The 17,741-nt window shown below is 57.4% G+C and overlaps 4 protein-coding genes across 4 annotated transcripts; 2 read left to right on the top strand and 2 right to left on the bottom strand.

Annotated features, from left to right (window-relative positions):
• Window positions 1-280: 280 nt before the first annotated feature.
• On the bottom strand, window positions 281-3,219 carry ACO1O0_000520 (Zn(II)2Cys6 transcription factor; the record flags this gene model as incomplete). Its single annotated transcript, XM_083190019.1, has 3 exons — window positions 281-1,356; window positions 1,423-3,166; window positions 3,214-3,219. 3 exons carry the CDS (start codon window positions 3,217-3,219, stop codon window positions 281-283), a joined length of 2,826 nt encoding a protein of 941 aa, XP_083053878.1.
• Window positions 3,220-3,549: 330 nt separating this feature from the next.
• BEM3 (GTPase-activating protein BEM3) lies at window positions 3,550-8,263 on the bottom strand (the record flags this gene model as incomplete). Its single annotated transcript, XM_083190018.1, has 2 exons — window positions 3,550-7,636; window positions 8,127-8,263. The coding sequence occupies 2 exons, from the start codon at window positions 8,261-8,263 to the stop codon at window positions 3,550-3,552; spliced, it is 4,224 nt and encodes a 1,407-aa protein (XP_083053877.1).
• A 4,304-nt stretch (window positions 8,264-12,567) lies between these two features.
• Window positions 12,568-13,225, top strand: ACO1O0_000518 (uncharacterized protein; the record flags this gene model as incomplete). Its single annotated transcript, XM_083190017.1, has 2 exons — window positions 12,568-12,571; window positions 12,639-13,225. 2 exons carry the CDS (start codon window positions 12,568-12,570, stop codon window positions 13,223-13,225), a joined length of 591 nt encoding a protein of 196 aa, XP_083053876.1.
• Window positions 13,226-16,418: 3,193 nt separating this feature from the next.
• On the top strand, window positions 16,419-17,519 carry txl1 (PITH domain-containing protein; the record flags this gene model as incomplete). Its single annotated transcript, XM_083190016.1, has 3 exons — window positions 16,419-16,500; window positions 16,582-17,120; window positions 17,181-17,519. The coding sequence occupies 3 exons, from the start codon at window positions 16,419-16,421 to the stop codon at window positions 17,517-17,519; spliced, it is 960 nt and encodes a 319-aa protein (XP_083053875.1).
• Window positions 17,520-17,741: the final 222 nt, after the last annotated feature.

Below are 17,741 nucleotides of genomic sequence, written 5' to 3'. Positions count from 1 at the left end.
TCCATCCATCCACCATGCCATCTGCAACAAAAGAGGCTGTACAACATGATAGTATGATCAATTGACCATGGGAATATGCTCCGTCTATATGAGTGCCAACAAGTACATAGTAGTAGTAAGAAAGGTTCCGCTCCCCAACGCCGGGCGTTTTCCGCTCGAAACACTTGAAATCATTTCGTCGCATTCGTCATGTAGAAACACACGCATGCCATGTAGGTAGGTATAACAACACGTACAGTATAGGGGACCCTCCACCCCTCCACCCCCTCCCTTTCTCCTCTCAAAATGGAAACATGGTGTTGGGGTCCTGCATGCTGTGGAGGCCCTCGAACACGTCGCTGAACCACGCGTCGGAGAGGATGATGCGCGCGCCGTCCTCCTGGCCGTCGGGCACGAAGCCGGTGCCGGAGAAGTCGGGGCCTGGAGGGCCTGAGCTCATGAGGGTCATGTCCATGGGGATGTGAGGTAGCTGTTGCTGTTGCTGGTGGTGGTGCTGTTGGTGCTGTTGGTGCTGTTGGTGGGGCGTCGGCCAGGAGGCGGGGGTTTCGGAGAAGGGGGTTAGCTGTTGATGATGCTGGGGCTGGTGCTGCTGCTGCTGCTGCTGATGGCTCTGGGAGGGTGTGCTGGGGGAAGGCGACGCTGTGTCGTGGAAGAAGGGCTGGGGGGGTTGGCGGATGTGGGAGAGGGTGGAGAAGGCAGCACGAGCGCCGCTGGCGTGGGAAGTGCCGTTAATATCGCTGCCGGCAGCGACTTCGGAGAGAAGTTGCAGGGGAGTGTTGGGCGGCTGTGGTGTTGGTGTTGGCGGTGGTGGCTGCTGTCGTTGGTGTGAGCTCGGCGCATCACCACTGCCCCTGTCCTTGCTGCCATCCTGCCTCTCGTGCTGGGTGAACCAGGTCTTGAGCATGGCCAGGACGACGAGGAACTTGGCAGCAGGCCGGCTGCGTTCGTCGGCGGCGGCGCGGCAGAACTTGTCGATGAGGGCGTGGAGGTAGTGCTCGACGCGGAGGTTGCTCTTGTCGATGACCTTGCCGAGCTCGGAGTCCGGCCCCGAGGCGGAGAAGTAGAGCTTGAGGAGGATGACGACGGCGTAGGCGACGCGGACAAAGTTGTAGACGGGCAGGCAGCGGATCTCGGCGACGTCCATGGTCAAGAAGGTGGTGAAGATGCCGTCGACGGAGCTGAGACAGGCCGAGATGGCGCTGATGTGGGCGGGTGAAAGGGGCGCCGAGTACACCCTTCCGTCCTTGAAGTTGTCCGCGTTGAAGGGTGGGCGGATCAGTTCAGCAGCTGCCTTCGTGTGCAGTGCCACCTCGTGCATGTACAGGTTGATCATGTTGTAGCCTATCTCGAGGGTCGCTGAGAAGCAAAGTCAGCAAGGAATGATTGTAGGTTGTGTATCTCCAGGGGCTAAAATCAACGTACGGCCTGTGACGTCCTCTGGGGGCGCGCTCCTGAGCTTTTCGAGGTCCCTCTCCAGGCCCCTCAGGGCATACTGGGTCCTCGGGTCGTTAATGTCGACCAAGTTTGTGGGATCGTCAAGGGAGAACTGGCCACCAATGTCCTCGCCCAGGCGGTGCTGCTGGGCCAGGTGGCAAAGGTACTTGTCCGTGGGGGCGGCGTCCGGGGACACCTCGAGAATGCCAATGGACTCGGACATGAAGGTGGTCCAGCGCACAAGGTTGGGGCGGTGCAGGGCGATGGAGGTGTTGCAAGTCAGAAAGTAGCACCCCAGCCACGTGCGTCGGGACTCGATAGTGGTGGGATCGGGAGGCCCATGGCGGCGCAAGGGGTTCGAGTGCCAGTTCACCAGGCCGGGACCAGCGCGGCGTGGCGGTGCCTTCTTGCCCAGACCGATGTCGATGGCCATGACGGCAGCGGTATGGACGAGCTGGTAGAACTTGAGCTCCTCAAAGTGCTCGGGCGGCCAGTACCAGATGACGGCGACGAGGAGGGCCTGGACGATCTCGAGGTTCTTCTCGCCCGAGAGGAAGACCTTCTCAGCAAGAGACACCATGAGCTCACGCTGCAGGGCCATCTGCAGGGGAGGGATCTCGCCTGAAGAGGCGGCCATGACGGCGAGGAAGAGGAGCGGCTTGGAGCGGCGCAACTCTAACGCTGTCAGGCTGGGAGGGAAGATGACGGCAGGGAAGTGCGGCACCATACGGTCGGTGTAGCGGACTAACAGGTCGGCAGCCTGGTCCATGGAGAGCATGCCTCGGTCGACGATATCTCCCTGGCCGGGGCGGACCCAGGGTGACAACGGTGACGAGGTGTGAATTGGCGAGCCCTGACGCTCCTCGTCTATGGTCGACCTCATATCCGACGCCTTGCGCTTCATTCCAGCCGCAGCACCCATGGCGGGCTGGAACGGCGTAGGATGGTCTCGTCTTGTCAGAGACGGCGAGCTCAGAGTCGTCCTTTCCGGGGGGCCCATCCTCTGAGACCTCTCGCGGTCCATGGCCTCGCCCATCGACTGCCTGACCGGTGCCTCCCCCTCGCCTCCACCGGGGTTCGCCATGCCCGCCGAGTACCCATTACCACCAGCAGCGGCGGCGGCGGCGGCGGCGGCACCCCTGGCCTGCAGACTAGCCGTCAGGGCGTCAATCTTCTTCTCTAGCTCCGAGACACGGCTGTCCGTCTTCTTCTGCCTCTTGCGGGTCGGGGCTGTGACAACACAGCGACGACCGGCCTTGCGACAGCGCCTGCAGGGCCCATGATCATCCTCCGGGTCCGGGTCGCAGCGCACCTTGAGCCCTCTGCAGGCCTCGCAGGCCCGTGGGCGCTTGGGATCGGGGTTCTCGGGGTTCTCGGGGGCGTCGGAGGCTTCGGGAGTGTCCTGCTGCTGGTGGGCAGACGAGTCGTGGGCGCCAGCAGACGAGGGCGACGATGCGATGGACTCGGCCGACGAGATGCCGTTTCGCGACAGCCCGCCTCCAGGTCGAAGGCGTGGATCCAGGTCCATTGCGGTCCGACGAGGGGCGCAGAAGCGATATCCAAGTTTGTCGAAAAGCCCAGAGTCGAGATCGGCAAATCGGGCGTTATCCAAGATGCCAAGCTCTCGTGGGGCATCATCGCGGTGCTTGCTGGCGCCGAGATGCCGGTGCCGAGCTGCTGACTCAGCGATACTGCAAGCACTCAAAGTGTACATGAGTACGTACATGGGTGCCTATGTAAGTATAAGTAGGTACTCGTACTCCGTACATGCAGCCTCACAGCCATCACAGTCTTCAGCTTGCAACAAAAGCCCATCAGATATATGTCTTAATATTACACAGCCAACTACGCCTGGCGCCGCGGCCTGCGCTATTCTGCTCTCGCCTCAATGCCCTCCAAGCAATCCAGAAAATATAGAGAAAAATTCCCCGACATCCCGCTCATCAATCTTCATGATAATGTGTACTATGCCAATAGGTGCAAAGGAAAATGGTATCATGGTGGTGGCCCTGTAGAACAAGACAAAACAACAACAAGAACAACAAGAACAACAACAAGTTGGGAAGAAAAGAATAGAAAATGTGCCCTCCAAACATCCATAGCCAGCGTCGTCCATCAGTACCGCGTCTCCTCGCGGAGACGGCTCTTGGACCCTTGATGCTGAAGTCCCATGTACATGGAGCTCTCGCGCCGCGATCTGTTGCCCGAACCCCCATAGGGCGGCTCTTGCAGCGGGAACCCGCTGCTACCGCTGTCCTCGTAACCTTGCTGATGCTGCTGCTGCTGCTGCCCCCGGTCGTACCCGTGCTGTCCACGGCTCGATGGGTATAGGTGGTACCCGTCATGCTGCGGCGGCGACCCGGGCCCGCTCTCGTACCCGGCACGCTGCCCCTGCGAGTAATATGGCTGCTGCGTCAACGGTGGCGTTGGCGACCCCCGTGCAGGGTTCAGATTCGACAGCGGCGGAGGTGTCGGTGTCGATCTCTGATAGTCACGCATCGAGTCGATCCGCGGCTGCCGATGCGGAGATGAAGTCCCAGACGACGTCGATGGCCTCACCAGCGGCGGATCAAACCGCCCCGACGCCTCATATTGGCCCTGCCCCTGAACCTGACCCCGACCATCAGATCCTGTCTGCCCCGTGGGCAGCTCGTAGTCCTCGGGCGCAATGCCAAAGATGGCCTCATAGTTCTGCAAGAGCACCGCAAACACCGGTGCCGGGATCGTGAGCGTCGGCGAGAAGACAATGCCCACATTACGCGCCGTCATCTTGTTGCGGTCCGAGTTGTTGATGATCCTGATCAGGAACGAAATCAGGTACTTGAGCAGCGTGGCATTCGCCAGAGGTAGCTTCTGCGCGAGCTCCTGAAGAACCGCCAGCTTCTCCTCACGGTCTTGCATCTCGATCGTCGCCACGAAATCCGCGTGCAGGTCTCTCGTCAGGATAGTCGTCGGCAGCTCTCGCAGGTAGAGCTTCAGCAGCGACGCAACCGCGTGCATGTCGAGGAACTGGTCGTCCTTGACCAGGTTGACATCTCCTTCATTATTGAAACGTTCCCGCAGCTGCCTAATCACGTTGTTGGACCCGCTCAGCCGGAAGATGCCCTCCTCGAACACAGCGTCCTTGAAGTCGAGATACTCGATACAGCGGTACACGACTGACGGCAGGGGAACCTGCACATCCTTTGGAGGGTTGAATCGTACCGCCTCTGCCAGCTGAGCTCCGAATACCTGCCGCATTGGGTGTCCTCCCGGCGGCGGGGTTGAGCTGGACAAGTCGCCCACGGGAGGGATCGAGTCCTGCCCGTCCGAGTTGGACCGCGTCTTGGGCCCGAAGCCGAAGAAGCTCCGCTTCCGTGCCTTCTTTTCTTCGTAGGATGGCGCGGCCAGGTTGGTCTTGTTCCCCCACGCCGCCGAGTCGGCTATCGGCTGAGGGTCCTTGGGCCCTGATATCAGCTTCGCCTGCGCGCCCGTGGCATCGCCACCTCCAGCATTGGAGTGGTGATCCCCGGGTCCACCCGACGTCTTCGGCCGGCCCGAGGTTGTGCTGTGCGGCGCTTCGCCCGCCTGCGTTGAATCATACCTCACGCCGACAAGCGTGTCCGAGTCCGATGCTTGGTGGTTAGATTTGGCCTGGCCAGCGCTGGCCTTCTTCGGCTTCCCACCGCCATGGCGCCCAGATCCCCCCTTTGCTTGCCCATTGCCCTTGGCATTCGGCGGAGCCTCGTCATCGTCAGGTTCGCGATGGTCAGTCCACTGCAAAAGAGCGTCTACCCAGAGGTCTCGCTCTCTGTCACTCTCGGCGCACAGCGCGTGCTTGACATGGCTGCTCGAGTCCTTCTTCTTGGGTTCCAGAATAAGGAACGCATGGCGATACTGGCTCTCCAGGTCTTCTCCATGGGAAGCCTGAGTGGGCGAGTGGTTATCGTTGCTCTGGGACTGCTTGCCGATCTGCGAGTTCTGGAGCTTGATGGTGCCCAGGTGGGCACCGCCAGGAGTCTCGTAGTACTTGAGCAGAGGTCCGTCAAGGAGGAAGAATCTCGACTTCCATCCACCAAAGTTCTTGCCTCTCTTGGTCAGATAGCCGCTGCGGATGGGCCGTCCATCCGGGCCGATCATATGGGCGCTCCCCTCGCCGCCGCCGCTCGATCCCCCAATCTCATCAGCATTAGGTGGTAGCGTATTGGTAGAGAGGTATTTGCACAGTTCGAGAGCCGTCGTCATGTCCAGGGGAGTGTTCAGGACCTCATCCATGTACTGCTCCAACGCTACCCGGCGAGCATCGACCTTGGCGGGGGCGTGTCCGGTGAAGAGATTGCGGTCTGGTGCGAGTGTGGTGAATGCAGCGCATTGCTTCATCCGGTGGTCGAGCTTAGCCAGCGATGCGGAATCCTTCTCCACCCGCCAGAGCTCGCCGCCGTCTGAGCGTGAAATGATGGCCAGTGTGAATACCGGGTCCTCCTCCAACTGTGTAAGGGAGATGAGACTTGCCCGCGAAGGTTTCATACGCGACGACGCCACCTGGATCGCGATAGATGGTAAGGCGTTTGGGGGGAGGAGAAGCTCGGGGAACTCATCAGTGACAAGGCCCGTATAGATTTTTGTCCGTTCAGCGGGGCTATCCCGGTTCTTGTTCGAGCTGGTAGAGGGTGGAGCATGTTCAACCACTGCTCCAGGTCCGGCATGCTGCGACTTGTTGGACATGGCATCCCCTGTGCCAGGGGCCGGTGTGGCCAGAGGAGTATTTGGGGGCAGAGGGATCGGTTGGCGAGGGGGTCGAGGTGCTAGGGGCGCAGCAGGGAATGACCCCATCGTTCTCGGGGAGAGGGGCGGTGAATGCAGCGGTGCCTTCATATTCATAGGTCGCGGACTTGCCGGAAGCCCAGGACTCATCAGTCCAGAGCTGATATCTCTGCGCTCGCCGCCTTGGAGCACAGCATCGAGCGAGGCCGCCCCGCCCTCCGACTGTATCCCCTGTGGAGTCCCGCGGGGGCTCGCGGGCAGGGCGATGGCTGGAGGTGAGTTAGGTTTGCCCCCGCTGTTGCTCTTCTTGGACGCGCTTCGCGCCTCCGCCTCCTTCCAGGCCCGAATCTCGCGATCCCTGTCGTCTTCAGCTCTTGTCCGCCGGCGGCCTCGCTTGGATGCCAGCCCTGGAACTTCCAGTATTTCATCCAATTCCGAGTCCGTGTCTTCCTCCTGTCCCAGGTCCCCTGTTTCTTGCCTGAGTTGCAAAGGTGCTGGGGGTGCTTTGCGAGGCGGGGCAGGGAAGCTTGAGAATTCCTCGCCAGGACGGGGGCTCGCCTCGACAACCGACACGCTTGGCGGCGGTCGTATAGGAGGTTTCGGCGGAGGGCCCTTTGGCGGCTCAGAACGCAAGCTGCGAGATGGAGGTAACGTCGAGTTAAAATGAAAATCCCGGAGTTTCTCGTCCTGCTTCTCCCTCTGGGCTTTTTCTGCAGCCCTGGCTTCCGCCTCATGGTCGTATTTTCGGTGAGCGTATTCCTGCGGCTTCGGCATTGTCTGGGAATGATCCACAGCAGCCACTGTTGAGCCTGTTTGGTCTGTGAAGTGGCTTGGCGGCGGCGTAACCGGGTAGGGAGCAAGAACAGTATCGATCGGGGAGTGCTTCGTGCTATCCGACTCAAAAGTAGGGGAGTCCGCCCCCATGGCCCTCGTATCCACGTCGATCCGCGGAAGGCCGGGGCCCGAGAGAGTCTGGGAATCCTTCCTTCCTGGTTCAACACCGGCCGCCTTTGACACGGCCGGGTTGGCCATGATATCTTTGAGTTTTGTCCTATACTTCTCCTTGTCCTTCAAAGCCCTTTCCAAGTCCTTGTTGAGACCGAGAATCATGGCCCGCTGCTTGTCGACTAGGCGCCAGAGTTGGCTGTTTTGCTGTGCCTGTGAGTTCTTGTCCTTCAGCAGGCTCTGGATCAGTGCCTCTGGGCCGCCGGCCTTCCTGATAAGGCTAGCCAGATCAGAAGCTCCGAGGGTGCCATTCTGAGAGGCCGCCTTGGACGACAGGGACGCTATGGCAGAATCGACAGATGATTTTCGAGGCAGTTCTGATGCCAGATCTTGGGCTGCCACTGCCGGACCAGACATGGCCGGGTTCGAAGTCTTGGGGAGGCCTTTCGAAGATTTCGAGGTCAGCGGGTCGGAGACGCTGCGGGTCTCATCGGGGGCGATAGGCGAGGAGAGTCTGAATCAGGTCAGAATTAGCATAGGTAGTCGCCAGGTGTCTCCCAGACATAGGCAGAGGCAGAGGCAGCGGGAAGCCAGCTACGAACCTTGGGCTTTGCGGCTCCGGGCTAGGGCCACTTGATGAGTCGCTATAGAATGTCGTCTGCTCGACGGTCGCTGAGCGTGCCCCGTTTGCCTGGCGAGGTTTTGGGGGTCGGTTGCGCTGCTGTTGTGGGGTGTGGTTTTCCAGCCGAGGACTTGTGCTCGTCGGTGTCGCCAGACCTCTGCTGTTGCTCGCCGCCAATGGGCTGGGTATCGGGCGTTGTTGCGCTCTAGTACAAGGGCAAGGTACGTTAGCCAATGTCGAGCAACTTGGAACAGTACGACGGTCCCACGGCAAAGGTGCTGCCGTCCACGGGTTGTGGAGGACAAGGAGACAAAGAGGCACAGGGCAGGGCGGATACGGAGAGGAGGATGGATAGCCGAGGGAGGACAGTGGGCAATCTTACCTATGGCCGGAATAGGCGGCATTCGGAGAGCCGGGGGCGTGGACGGGGTGGCCAGCGGTCGGGCTGTCGTCCTCGTAGGAGTGGCTATCGTCTTGGGTCGACGAGGCCGGGGCATTGCGATGCGCAAGATGCGACATGATGGTGCTCTCGCCTCGCCCGTCGCCTGGGCTGGGCCGGTGGCTAGCCTGGACCGCAAGGCCGCTGAGGGTCTCTTGATATGTGGCTAGGTGGTCCCTGGATGGTCGGTCGCATGTAGGCCCTGGGTGATCGGTACGTGATCGGTATGGGGAGTGGTAATTATTATCCGTATTATTATACCGTATGGAGTCGGTACGTCAGGGGCTTCCAAGTTCCAACTCGTCCGGACGGTGTTGTGGGGGGACGAGGGACGCCGCGGGACGCTGGGAGGCCCTTTTTGGTCTGTATGGAGACGGTGCCCGACAGCTCGCGGGTCAGCGGTGGTGGTCCTCTGGAATGGCTCGTGGGACGGAGCCTGGAGGTTCGAGAGAGGTGAACCTGGCAACTTGTTGAATGGAAGCTGGGAACTGCGAGCTGACAACTGGGCACTGGGCGCTGGTCAGTGGTTAGTGGTCAGTGGCCAGTGGTCGGAGGTCAGTGGTCGGTCACTGGAAGTCTTGAGAGTCTGGGACCAGGATCAGGGCAGCAGCGGCTTGCATCTCCTGCCCGGCCATCTGCCGACGGTCGACCCCCAAATTTTCGAGATGGGTGCCACCTACCCAGCCAGGTACGTACTCGTACCACATAGCAATACGTACGGAGTACGGATACTTCGTGCATAGGGGTCAATTGGAGTCTGTCTCGGGCTTACTCCTAACGTCACGTAACACGCCCAAACGAATTAAACGTTTCTGCATCGTATCCGTACGCCGTTCAGCCACCCCGTTGAACTCTGCTCGTCGCCAACCAAAGCTTCAACGGCCTGGGCGTACTTCTGCCACTCGCCAAACGAACACCACTGTTGCCCCCAGTTCGCAGACCGTTGCCAGCCAGGGCAAACCACGCGATATTCCCGTCTGTTAAGATACACGACCATACTACTACCACTATTTGTTGCTCTGTACCAGGTACTCGTACGAGCAGTAAGTTGGGTACTCCAAGGTCCAAAAAGCTGCTGCTGCTGTTACTATGTAATTAAATTGATCCCGGCCGGGGCTGCCGGGTCCCACTGGAATGGCGCCCTTGACGCCCCAATCAGCCCTCGCACCAATGACCCGACCCAGTGCGGCCAGAGCCAAAACGACGTGAATACTACCTCTAGTAGTACCCAAAGCCGGTACTAACGTTAGTATGCACTTCCTGTACGTATCACCGAGTATCACCCCCTACCATTCCTGGCCGCGATTCTTGATCCCACGAAACCTGTATTTGCGTGTTGCGCGATGCTACTCTTATCAAGCTCCAGATGTCTCGACGAAATTAGCAGCGGGAGCACTGGCTATGAGATATGATACCAAGCTACTCCGTGCGGAGTAGACTTCCGTACCTCGATTGAGGAGAACGCTAAGGTACGACGTATACCCGAGTCATGTCGATTCTCACTTCTCCGTCGGCCAAACTCTCATCCACTCAAGGTTGGAGCGGCGATCTCAAGAAAGGGGCATCCCATCGACTAGAACACCTACCTGTTCGTCTGCAAAAGACTGCCAGAGTCGAGAATCTAGACATGCAGCCAATCACCATAATAGGAGGCCTTCACGACCACATGGCCAGGCCCGGGTGGCCCTGAGCCAGTGAGCCGCCTGGTCTGGCGGTGTGACAGTCTGTCTTTGGTTGTCAGGGTCACCTGCAAACCCCTATTGCTACGGCGCCGATCCACGACCACAATCCACACAGCTTAGCGACAACGAGGGCGAGGAACAGATGAGGTCACGAGGGCCGGGAACAGTTTCTGGAACAGTTTGCTCGCCTTGGCTCGCCCGTCACGCGACACCCAGCATGTCACAAATTCACTTGGCTGAAACATAGGTAGGGTCTTCCATCGTGAGAGTCTCGAGACGGTTTCAGGCAGCGCATCTGCGCTACCGCGTACGTACGTACGCAGGTGCTACTAATTCGAGCGCTCGGGTTTGACATCTCAATTGGTGCCATGTTGCAACCCGACCTTTCCAAGAGACCGAGGCCGAGATCGTACATAAGGCCGTATGCAGGGCGATTGCCGGTCGGTGCCAGCGGGTGCTCCGGAACCATGGCACCGGCCCTGCCGAAGCCGTGAGTTGCCGTAAGCCGTGACCCATTACGGCACCGTGCTAGCGAAGGCCAACGAGAACGCTGCTGCTCAAGATATCAAATAATCTCGCCTCATCATTTTCTTTCTTCCTTCCTTCGTGCCGGGAGGCCATCCGTCGTGAGAGGTCAAAGGCCAACCACGAGTCCACGATCATGCCAAGGAAAATGCATCAATGTGTCGACAGGCCTGACTGATACCCGTGAGTATACTCAAATGAATAGGGGAAGAGGAAGAAGGGAATTTTAGGCTGGCCTTGAAATAGATGTACTGTTCGAGACCTATGTTGCGTGCCCTGCTTGTATGAACAAGTCCTTGCCTGTGGTATTCCAAGTGTCCACGAATGTTTCCGTCAGATCTGGTCCATATTATTTCTCCTTCCCAATTTCGCCAAGGAAGGCTCGCAAGTCGGGGTTCGGGTGCCAGTCCATTAGTGCATCCCATATAATTCGCCTTTGATGGACATCCTCACCAAATGTCTGATACTTATAATCCTAGCTTGTCCCATCAAGCAGAGTGCCGGGACTGAGGTACCGCACTCCCCACGGGGCCCTACCTTGAATAAATCTGCCGTTATCGAGTTGCGCCTGCTGATATCTCGGAGGCACCTCTGTCTCCGAGGGTTCACTTATTAGTGACTGGTCGGGGCACCGGAAATAGCAGCCCCCAGACAGATGGCCGCCTTGTGTAAAAATGAACCATCGAGCGTTCCAGATTCTGCCAGTAGGGCTCGGATAAAGCACACGTTGGACCAGGCCAGAGCAAAGACTCGTCGAAAATTCCAATTATCCAAAGCTCTCTTAATGTAGGTATACCCGCTGTGGCCGACCAAATTGCATTGCTAAGTGTATCAGGGGCCGAACTCTCTAAGTTGAGAGTCCCGGCACAGAAGGCCGAGGTCCAGTACCAGCCAGCCGGGTATCATGTATGGTAAGACGCTCCAGGCCGGATAATCGAGGAAGACCTTGAGCCACCGCTTGAGCCAAATCATATCGATGTGGTCGGCGTAACCCGATATATCGGGTCTCCCAGTCATTCATTTTCCAACCAGCTTTTCGAAGGCTGGGCATCCGGTAGCCATATAGATAGAAACGCGATCACATATATTTCGAGACATTTCTATCGTGACAGAAGACCTGACTACTGGTAGCATCGGTAGTTCCGAGGCATATAGAAGGCGGAGAAATTAGTATCGAAACCGCCGAGTCCGGAAGTCGACGGTATAAGCGCTATGGTTCTCCCTCATAGGCCAATGATACAGATCTTTTAATCTAAAGTGAGGCGAGGGGCGACGCGGAAACACGTGGTCTGCACTTGAATATACATCTCGAAGGCAGAGCTCGATATAGCCAACCTCGCAAACGTCCCAAAGTCGCAAAATATTGAAAAGACCATATATCGCAGCCGTGAAGATATCGTCATTGGCCCGTCGAGTGTTATCACGCTCGAGGCACCAGAGTGTCGTAATACGGCAAAGGCTGGCCCTGTGCGACCACGACACGACCCCACCAGTTCCCAAGCACAAGGAAAGTCCTACCTACACTGCTGCAGTACTAACTAATAGTACTAGGAGTGGAGTGCTTTCCCAGCGTTAGACCGGTGGCATCAAACATAGGAACTGTCGCCCTGATCGCTCCTCCCTCTTGCCAACTTGCTGTTTGCAACTCTGCCGTCCATGTGCACAGCCTGAATCCATTTCTTGAACCTAAAACGCCAACAACACAGCCCACCTTCACCCGCTTCGCCAGTTTTGCCCGCCAGAGCCTCCCTCAGGCTCTCAGCGACGCTCAAGTCCAATCATGACACCCAGCAGCCATCATTCGGCGCCCCCGCGTTAGTTCCATGTAGGTCAGGCGGCCTCGCCAAGCTCACCTTCCCTGCCCTCCAGCCAGAGCCCCAGAGCATCAACCCCAAGATCCCCCGAATCAAGATTCATGCGCCTTGCTCACGTCATACCCACCTCGTACAACCGCGTCCTCTCCGAAGGCCAGCTGATTGACCCTTGGCCTGGGCGTCAGGACTCTTAATCTCGTCCAACGCTCCATCAGTATCAACTCACCCTTTCACTCTTTTTCCATCCGTCCGTGCTCCGTGCAGGCAACTTGTAGGAGACTCCACCAAAAAGTTAACAGACGACCCTCCTCCACGTGCCACCATCTTCTAGAGCACCCGGAGCAAACCTAAGTCACCTTCACCATGTGTTCGTCCCCGCCATATACCTACTACGAGTACTCCCCACGATCCTTCCCATGCTAACCTCCACACAGCAACCCGCGAACGTCGAGGCACCAAGAAACGCCTCTACCTCTCCCACCCCGAGCCCGACATCACCACCACCCACAGGCGCATCACCCGCTTCATCCCCCCTTCCCCTCCTCCTCCTCCCCCTCCGGAGCCAGCGCCCCCTCTCATCATCCAGCCACCAGCGCCTCCTCCTCCTCCTCCTCCCGCCCTCCTTGAGCCTCCCTGCCCGCCGCCTCCCCCGGCCGAACCGGAGCCCATCGACGTCATCTCCGTCGATGTCGACCCCATCCCCCCCAAGCGCCGCCACCGGAGCAAGCCCCGCCGCACCAAGTCCCCCTCGCGCTCCCGCTCCCGCTCGCACTCCCGCGACTACCAGAGGGAGGTCTACATCGAGCGCGACCACTTCGTCCCCGTGCCGTACCCCGTCCGCGTGGAGCCCAAGTACGACACCTACCGGTACGTCGAGGGCTCACGGCGTTACCGTCCCTCGTCGCCGCCGCCCCAGCCCCAGCCGGAGAGGAGGCTCATCACCGCGGACGACGAGAGCCACCACCACATCAGGGTCGGGATCGAGGACAGGGAGCACACGCGGGGGTATTATTCTCGCTAGATGAGGGGTGGGCTGTACAGTCTATTCTCTGCCTGGGGTATATACACTCCGTTCCCCCGCATGTATAATGATGTTACGACTACAGCGAATATATAGGATGGGCGAATCATTTTTGGAGCGCCATAGCAATAATGTACCAGTTAGACTTCGATGTCAAGAATGCAATCAGGCTCGCCAATGTATACTTTAAATCTTTCTCACCGAGGAACGCTAAGGCCCGACTTTTGCCACTGCTAGTATTTAAGCATCCCAGAGCACAGGCCGAGTCCATCACGATCCCAGCCCTATACCAGATCAATTACGCTCAATTCATTCGCTCTAAACAAGTGAATAGGTATCCACTGAAGATAAAAAGCAAAATACTCCGACCCGGTTCATTATACGCTTCCCTCGCTCAGACCATTTCTCCCCATCTCCAGCACTCGGTTCTCTATATGATGATACTCCCCCACTCCCGTAGCTCTTCATTTTCAAGGAGTGCCTCGATAGCCCTTGCGTCTGGCACTAGTGAATCTCCCGTGTCTCCCGCTTCCAGGATTTTCCGGTACGCGCTTTGGTCGTACAAGAGCTGGTGCAGCCATTGCTGCCACGGGTTCATGGTCAACGATGACACAAACTGTGGTTGGGTCAACAAGCACAAGAGAGCCATGTCAAAGAGACGTGCCATCACCATCCTTATAGGTAGCATAAGTCCCCGATTACGTTGACTGTATATCAGGTCCAAGGCATCGTGGAAGTGGCGTCGGATGAAAATGCCAGCGTCAGTTTTCAAATTCCCAACGTCAGCTTCCCCGACAAAACCCGTCCGTATAATCTCAGGTATTTCAGCCGTGGCTCTTTCGAGAACGCGAAGAACATGCAAAACCATGCTATCGACCCGGAGGAAGACAGCTGAACAATAAGCCAGCACACAGCGAGGTAGATGGCCTTCGTGCAGGGGATGGGCGTTGTCACAAATCTCTATCCCTACGCATTTTTAGCTCTCACTCAAGTGCTGTGAGTGCATCCGACTTACGACGAGTGTACATGTATCTCAGGCAGTACCCGACAGCCTCGGGAGCATTTTCCAGCGTCATTGTAACTGGTGAGCCGTCCTTCTAGATGTTAGCTCATGAGATCATGATTATTTATGTCAAAGGCCAAGGGAGCTTACGGGATTTGGAGGAGCAAGATTATCCCTGAACCAGCCAGAAGATCTAGTGATTATGTCACGGTGGACTAGGAATCTGTAAGTGCCAGCACAGACCACGACGTCCGCACCGACGGGGTTGTTCCAAAGACTTAGAGGTTGTCAGTATTCCGAACCGATATGCTGGGGTAACGCCTCGTACTTCTCTTCAGCACGAGTTGCGGCGGCCAAGAGCGCCCTTCTCGAATTAAGCGATCCCACCAAGGCTGACCCCCGGCTTTCATGCGTGTTAGTTTCCGTGGGATGAGGCGTCGAGCTCCCCACGGAAAACGTTCTCGGCAAGGGAGCTTGGTCCACAGCAATGCCTTCTTGATCATCATTTTCGGCTTTGACGGTTTCTGATCCTGAGCTCAGAGAGTCACTTTTCTTACTGGTACAAGATTCGTAAGTGCTCTTCTTAGAGGCCTCGTCGTCTGCGTTGTCCTTGGTAACTTTTGGCAGCGCAGGGTCTTTCGGGGGCGGTCCCGATCCGGTCTGGTGAGAATTCATATTTCGTGTCCACGGATTTATCTTGGGCGGCGAAGCAGGTTTCAGACCAAGTTCTGGATCCTTCCTATAGAGGGTTTCCAGTATTCCCTTCTGCCCGCCAGAAGCAGGGGACTCCCGCCTTTTAGAGGCGCGACCCTTCGTGGTCTTACCGTCGAGTGACGCTCCCAGCCGCATGGTAGTGCAGGTCCTGCGGGTTGACCTAAGTTGTCGTACAAAATGATTGAGCAATCCAGGCGAGTAGCAAGTTTTTGTAGTTTGCAGAATGTCTCCCATTTCCCGACAAGCAAACAGAGTTGCAGCTGAGCGTGTGCGTGAGGGGATTGTCCATAGCTGTGAACCACCGGACGCCAGACGCCGGGCGGCCGTTGCGAAGACTGTTTCAGCAATCACTCAGGTCTTCGGTTGGAGTAGGCCCCTGGGTAGTTATGATTTAGTGCTGAGAGAAGAGTGAGCCATCAATGCGTGTAGCCTGTGCCTGAGCGTGCAGACTGTGCGCGAGGCGCTGTTGGCAAACGCGGGAGATGGGCCAGGTAGCTGTGGTACAAGTATGAATCATATGTGAAGCGGAGATAGCAAGCAGAGGATGAACACAGGGGTATACAATATCTCGCGTAGTCTTGATAAAGGATATCGGACAAAGGTAGGTCATTGGGGTGCCTTGGAAGCTGAGAGATGTGACAACACATGAGGAAAAGGCACAAACCAAGCCACTGACGGCCGCTCCTTATCCCAACAACAGCGGCCACCTTCTCCAGGATAATGTATCATATGGAGAGCGCCTGTCATGGAAGTTACACTCCAGGTCGGAAAGGCGGCTCAGAAACTTCCGTAAACAATAAACCCGCTTCAACCGTCCCAGACAGCAAAAGAGAGAAGGGGAGAAAGAGCAGTGTTCCCCCCCCCTTTAGGGCCACGGCCACGATACAGGTCCCACAGTGTCACGGTTACACAGAGCTCAGCAAACCGTTACCTGCCCCAAACACACTTATGCAGTCGTCTTTCACAAAAGAAGAAGAAGGAGAAGGGGAAGTATAATCCCATATTCCTCACCTTGAAGAATCCAACGTGCTTGCGACTAGGTTCTCAAGACTTCTAAAGTCATATCTCAAAAATGCCCACGTCGATCGAGTTCGTGCTGAGCCAGGAAACAAACTAGCCGTACTAGGACCGTCAGTTCCAGACTCCCAGAGTGACCATTAGAGGTTCGCACATCAGTCGCGGGCATTGCTACATTTTTTTCGCCTCGGCATGTCCATAGATAAGTAGAGATGAACTGGGATGTTTGTTATAATTTCGCCGATGGTCGAAAAGAGAAGCAAGACCAGGCAGTCTACAATGACGCCAACCCCGATAGAGCGATGCCCCTCATTTTCGCACCTTAGCACCTGCGAAGCTCCCCCAAACTAAAGGTGTGCCTCTGATTCGACCTCCGAGTCATCCACCACCTCCCTCCAGGTTCCAGTCGACATTCACCTCTCGCCGGATAGACAACCTCGCACCAAGACAAGTGCCACCATGTCTCAGGCACTCGTTTCCATCAGCTCCAAGGAGCAGTTCACCAACCTACTCAAGAGCTCCAAAATCGTCGTCGCCGACTGTAAGATGCCTTGAGCGATACCCCGCCATAGTCCCGGTGCTTCTGGAGAGCCGCACTGACAGATATTTGCGTGATCTCTAGTCTATGCCGACTGGTGCGGTCCTTGCAAGCAGATCGCTCCCGTCTACGAGTCCCTCGCCGCGTCCCTCTCCCGCCCAGGTGCCGTGACCTTTGTCAAGATCAACAGCGACAATAACAGCGAGATCTCGGCCGAGTACAGCATATCCGCCCTCCCCACGTTCCTCATCTTCCGTGATGGCAAGGTGGACGACAGGATCCAGGGCGCGAACCCCACCCAGCTCAAAGCCGCAGTGATGAAGCTCGCGTCCGAGGTCGAGTCGCTTGGAGAGGGTTCCGGCAGCAGTGGGGCCGATTGGAAACCCGCCGAGATCCCCAAGGGCTACAGCGATATCACGGACCAGGTTGAGCTACGGGGTTGCGAGCTTCTAAATGCAGATGAGGATGCCGGCCCAGTCAAGGTGCTCTTCGAGCGCTCAGCGCCGAGTGGGTTGGACAAGAGCAAGAAGGGCTCCTCCAAGGACTTTGTCCAGAGCGGTGCGGACGACCAACTTCTACTCTATATTCCTTTCCAGTCGACCATCAAGCTGCACACTCTACAGGTTGGTCCAGCCCACAATGATCGCAGGCTAGGTTCAGTGCTGACAAGAAGGCTATCATAGATCACATCACTACCTCCCGACGGAGAAGATGACGCCCCAGCCCGGCCGGGGGTTGTCCATCTGTACATCAACCGTCCACAGAACATGGATTTTGGCGAAGCCGACGACACTGAGCCCACGCAAGCCATCGAACTCGGTCCTGGAGACTGGAACTCCAACGGCACGGCAAACATCCCTCTCCGCTTCGTCAAGTTCCAGAAGACGACCACGCTCATTCTGTACGTTCAGAAGGGCGACGGTGAGGCCGAGACTGTGCGCATAGACAGGTTGAGGCTCATTGGGGACGCTGGCCCCAAAAGGGAGATGGGTAAGCTCCAGAAGGTGGGCGAAGACGAGTGACAGGATGCAGTTGATGGCCGAATGCACCACAGAGGCAGTTCGGGGAGCAATGTACATTGGGCGCAGGCCAGGGATTCAAGATGTTACACGGATAGAAATCACCAAGGGGGCTACTCATCTGAGTAGCCAGCGACGGAGTTCAGAGGAAAGCACTATCAAGGGAATCCAATACACCAGTCACCCTCCCAAACCGTTAATGCAACCACGCGAGTTGGCTACACA

Source organism: Amphichorda felina, assembly GCF_050947745.1.
Source record: "Amphichorda felina strain 45539 chromosome Unknown scaffold_1, whole genome shotgun sequence".
NCBI classification, from domain to species: domain Eukaryota; kingdom Fungi; phylum Ascomycota; class Sordariomycetes; order Hypocreales; family Bionectriaceae; genus Amphichorda; species Amphichorda felina.
Note: the sequence above shows the minus strand (reverse complement) of the source record. Positions and strands in the feature narration are given on the sequence as shown.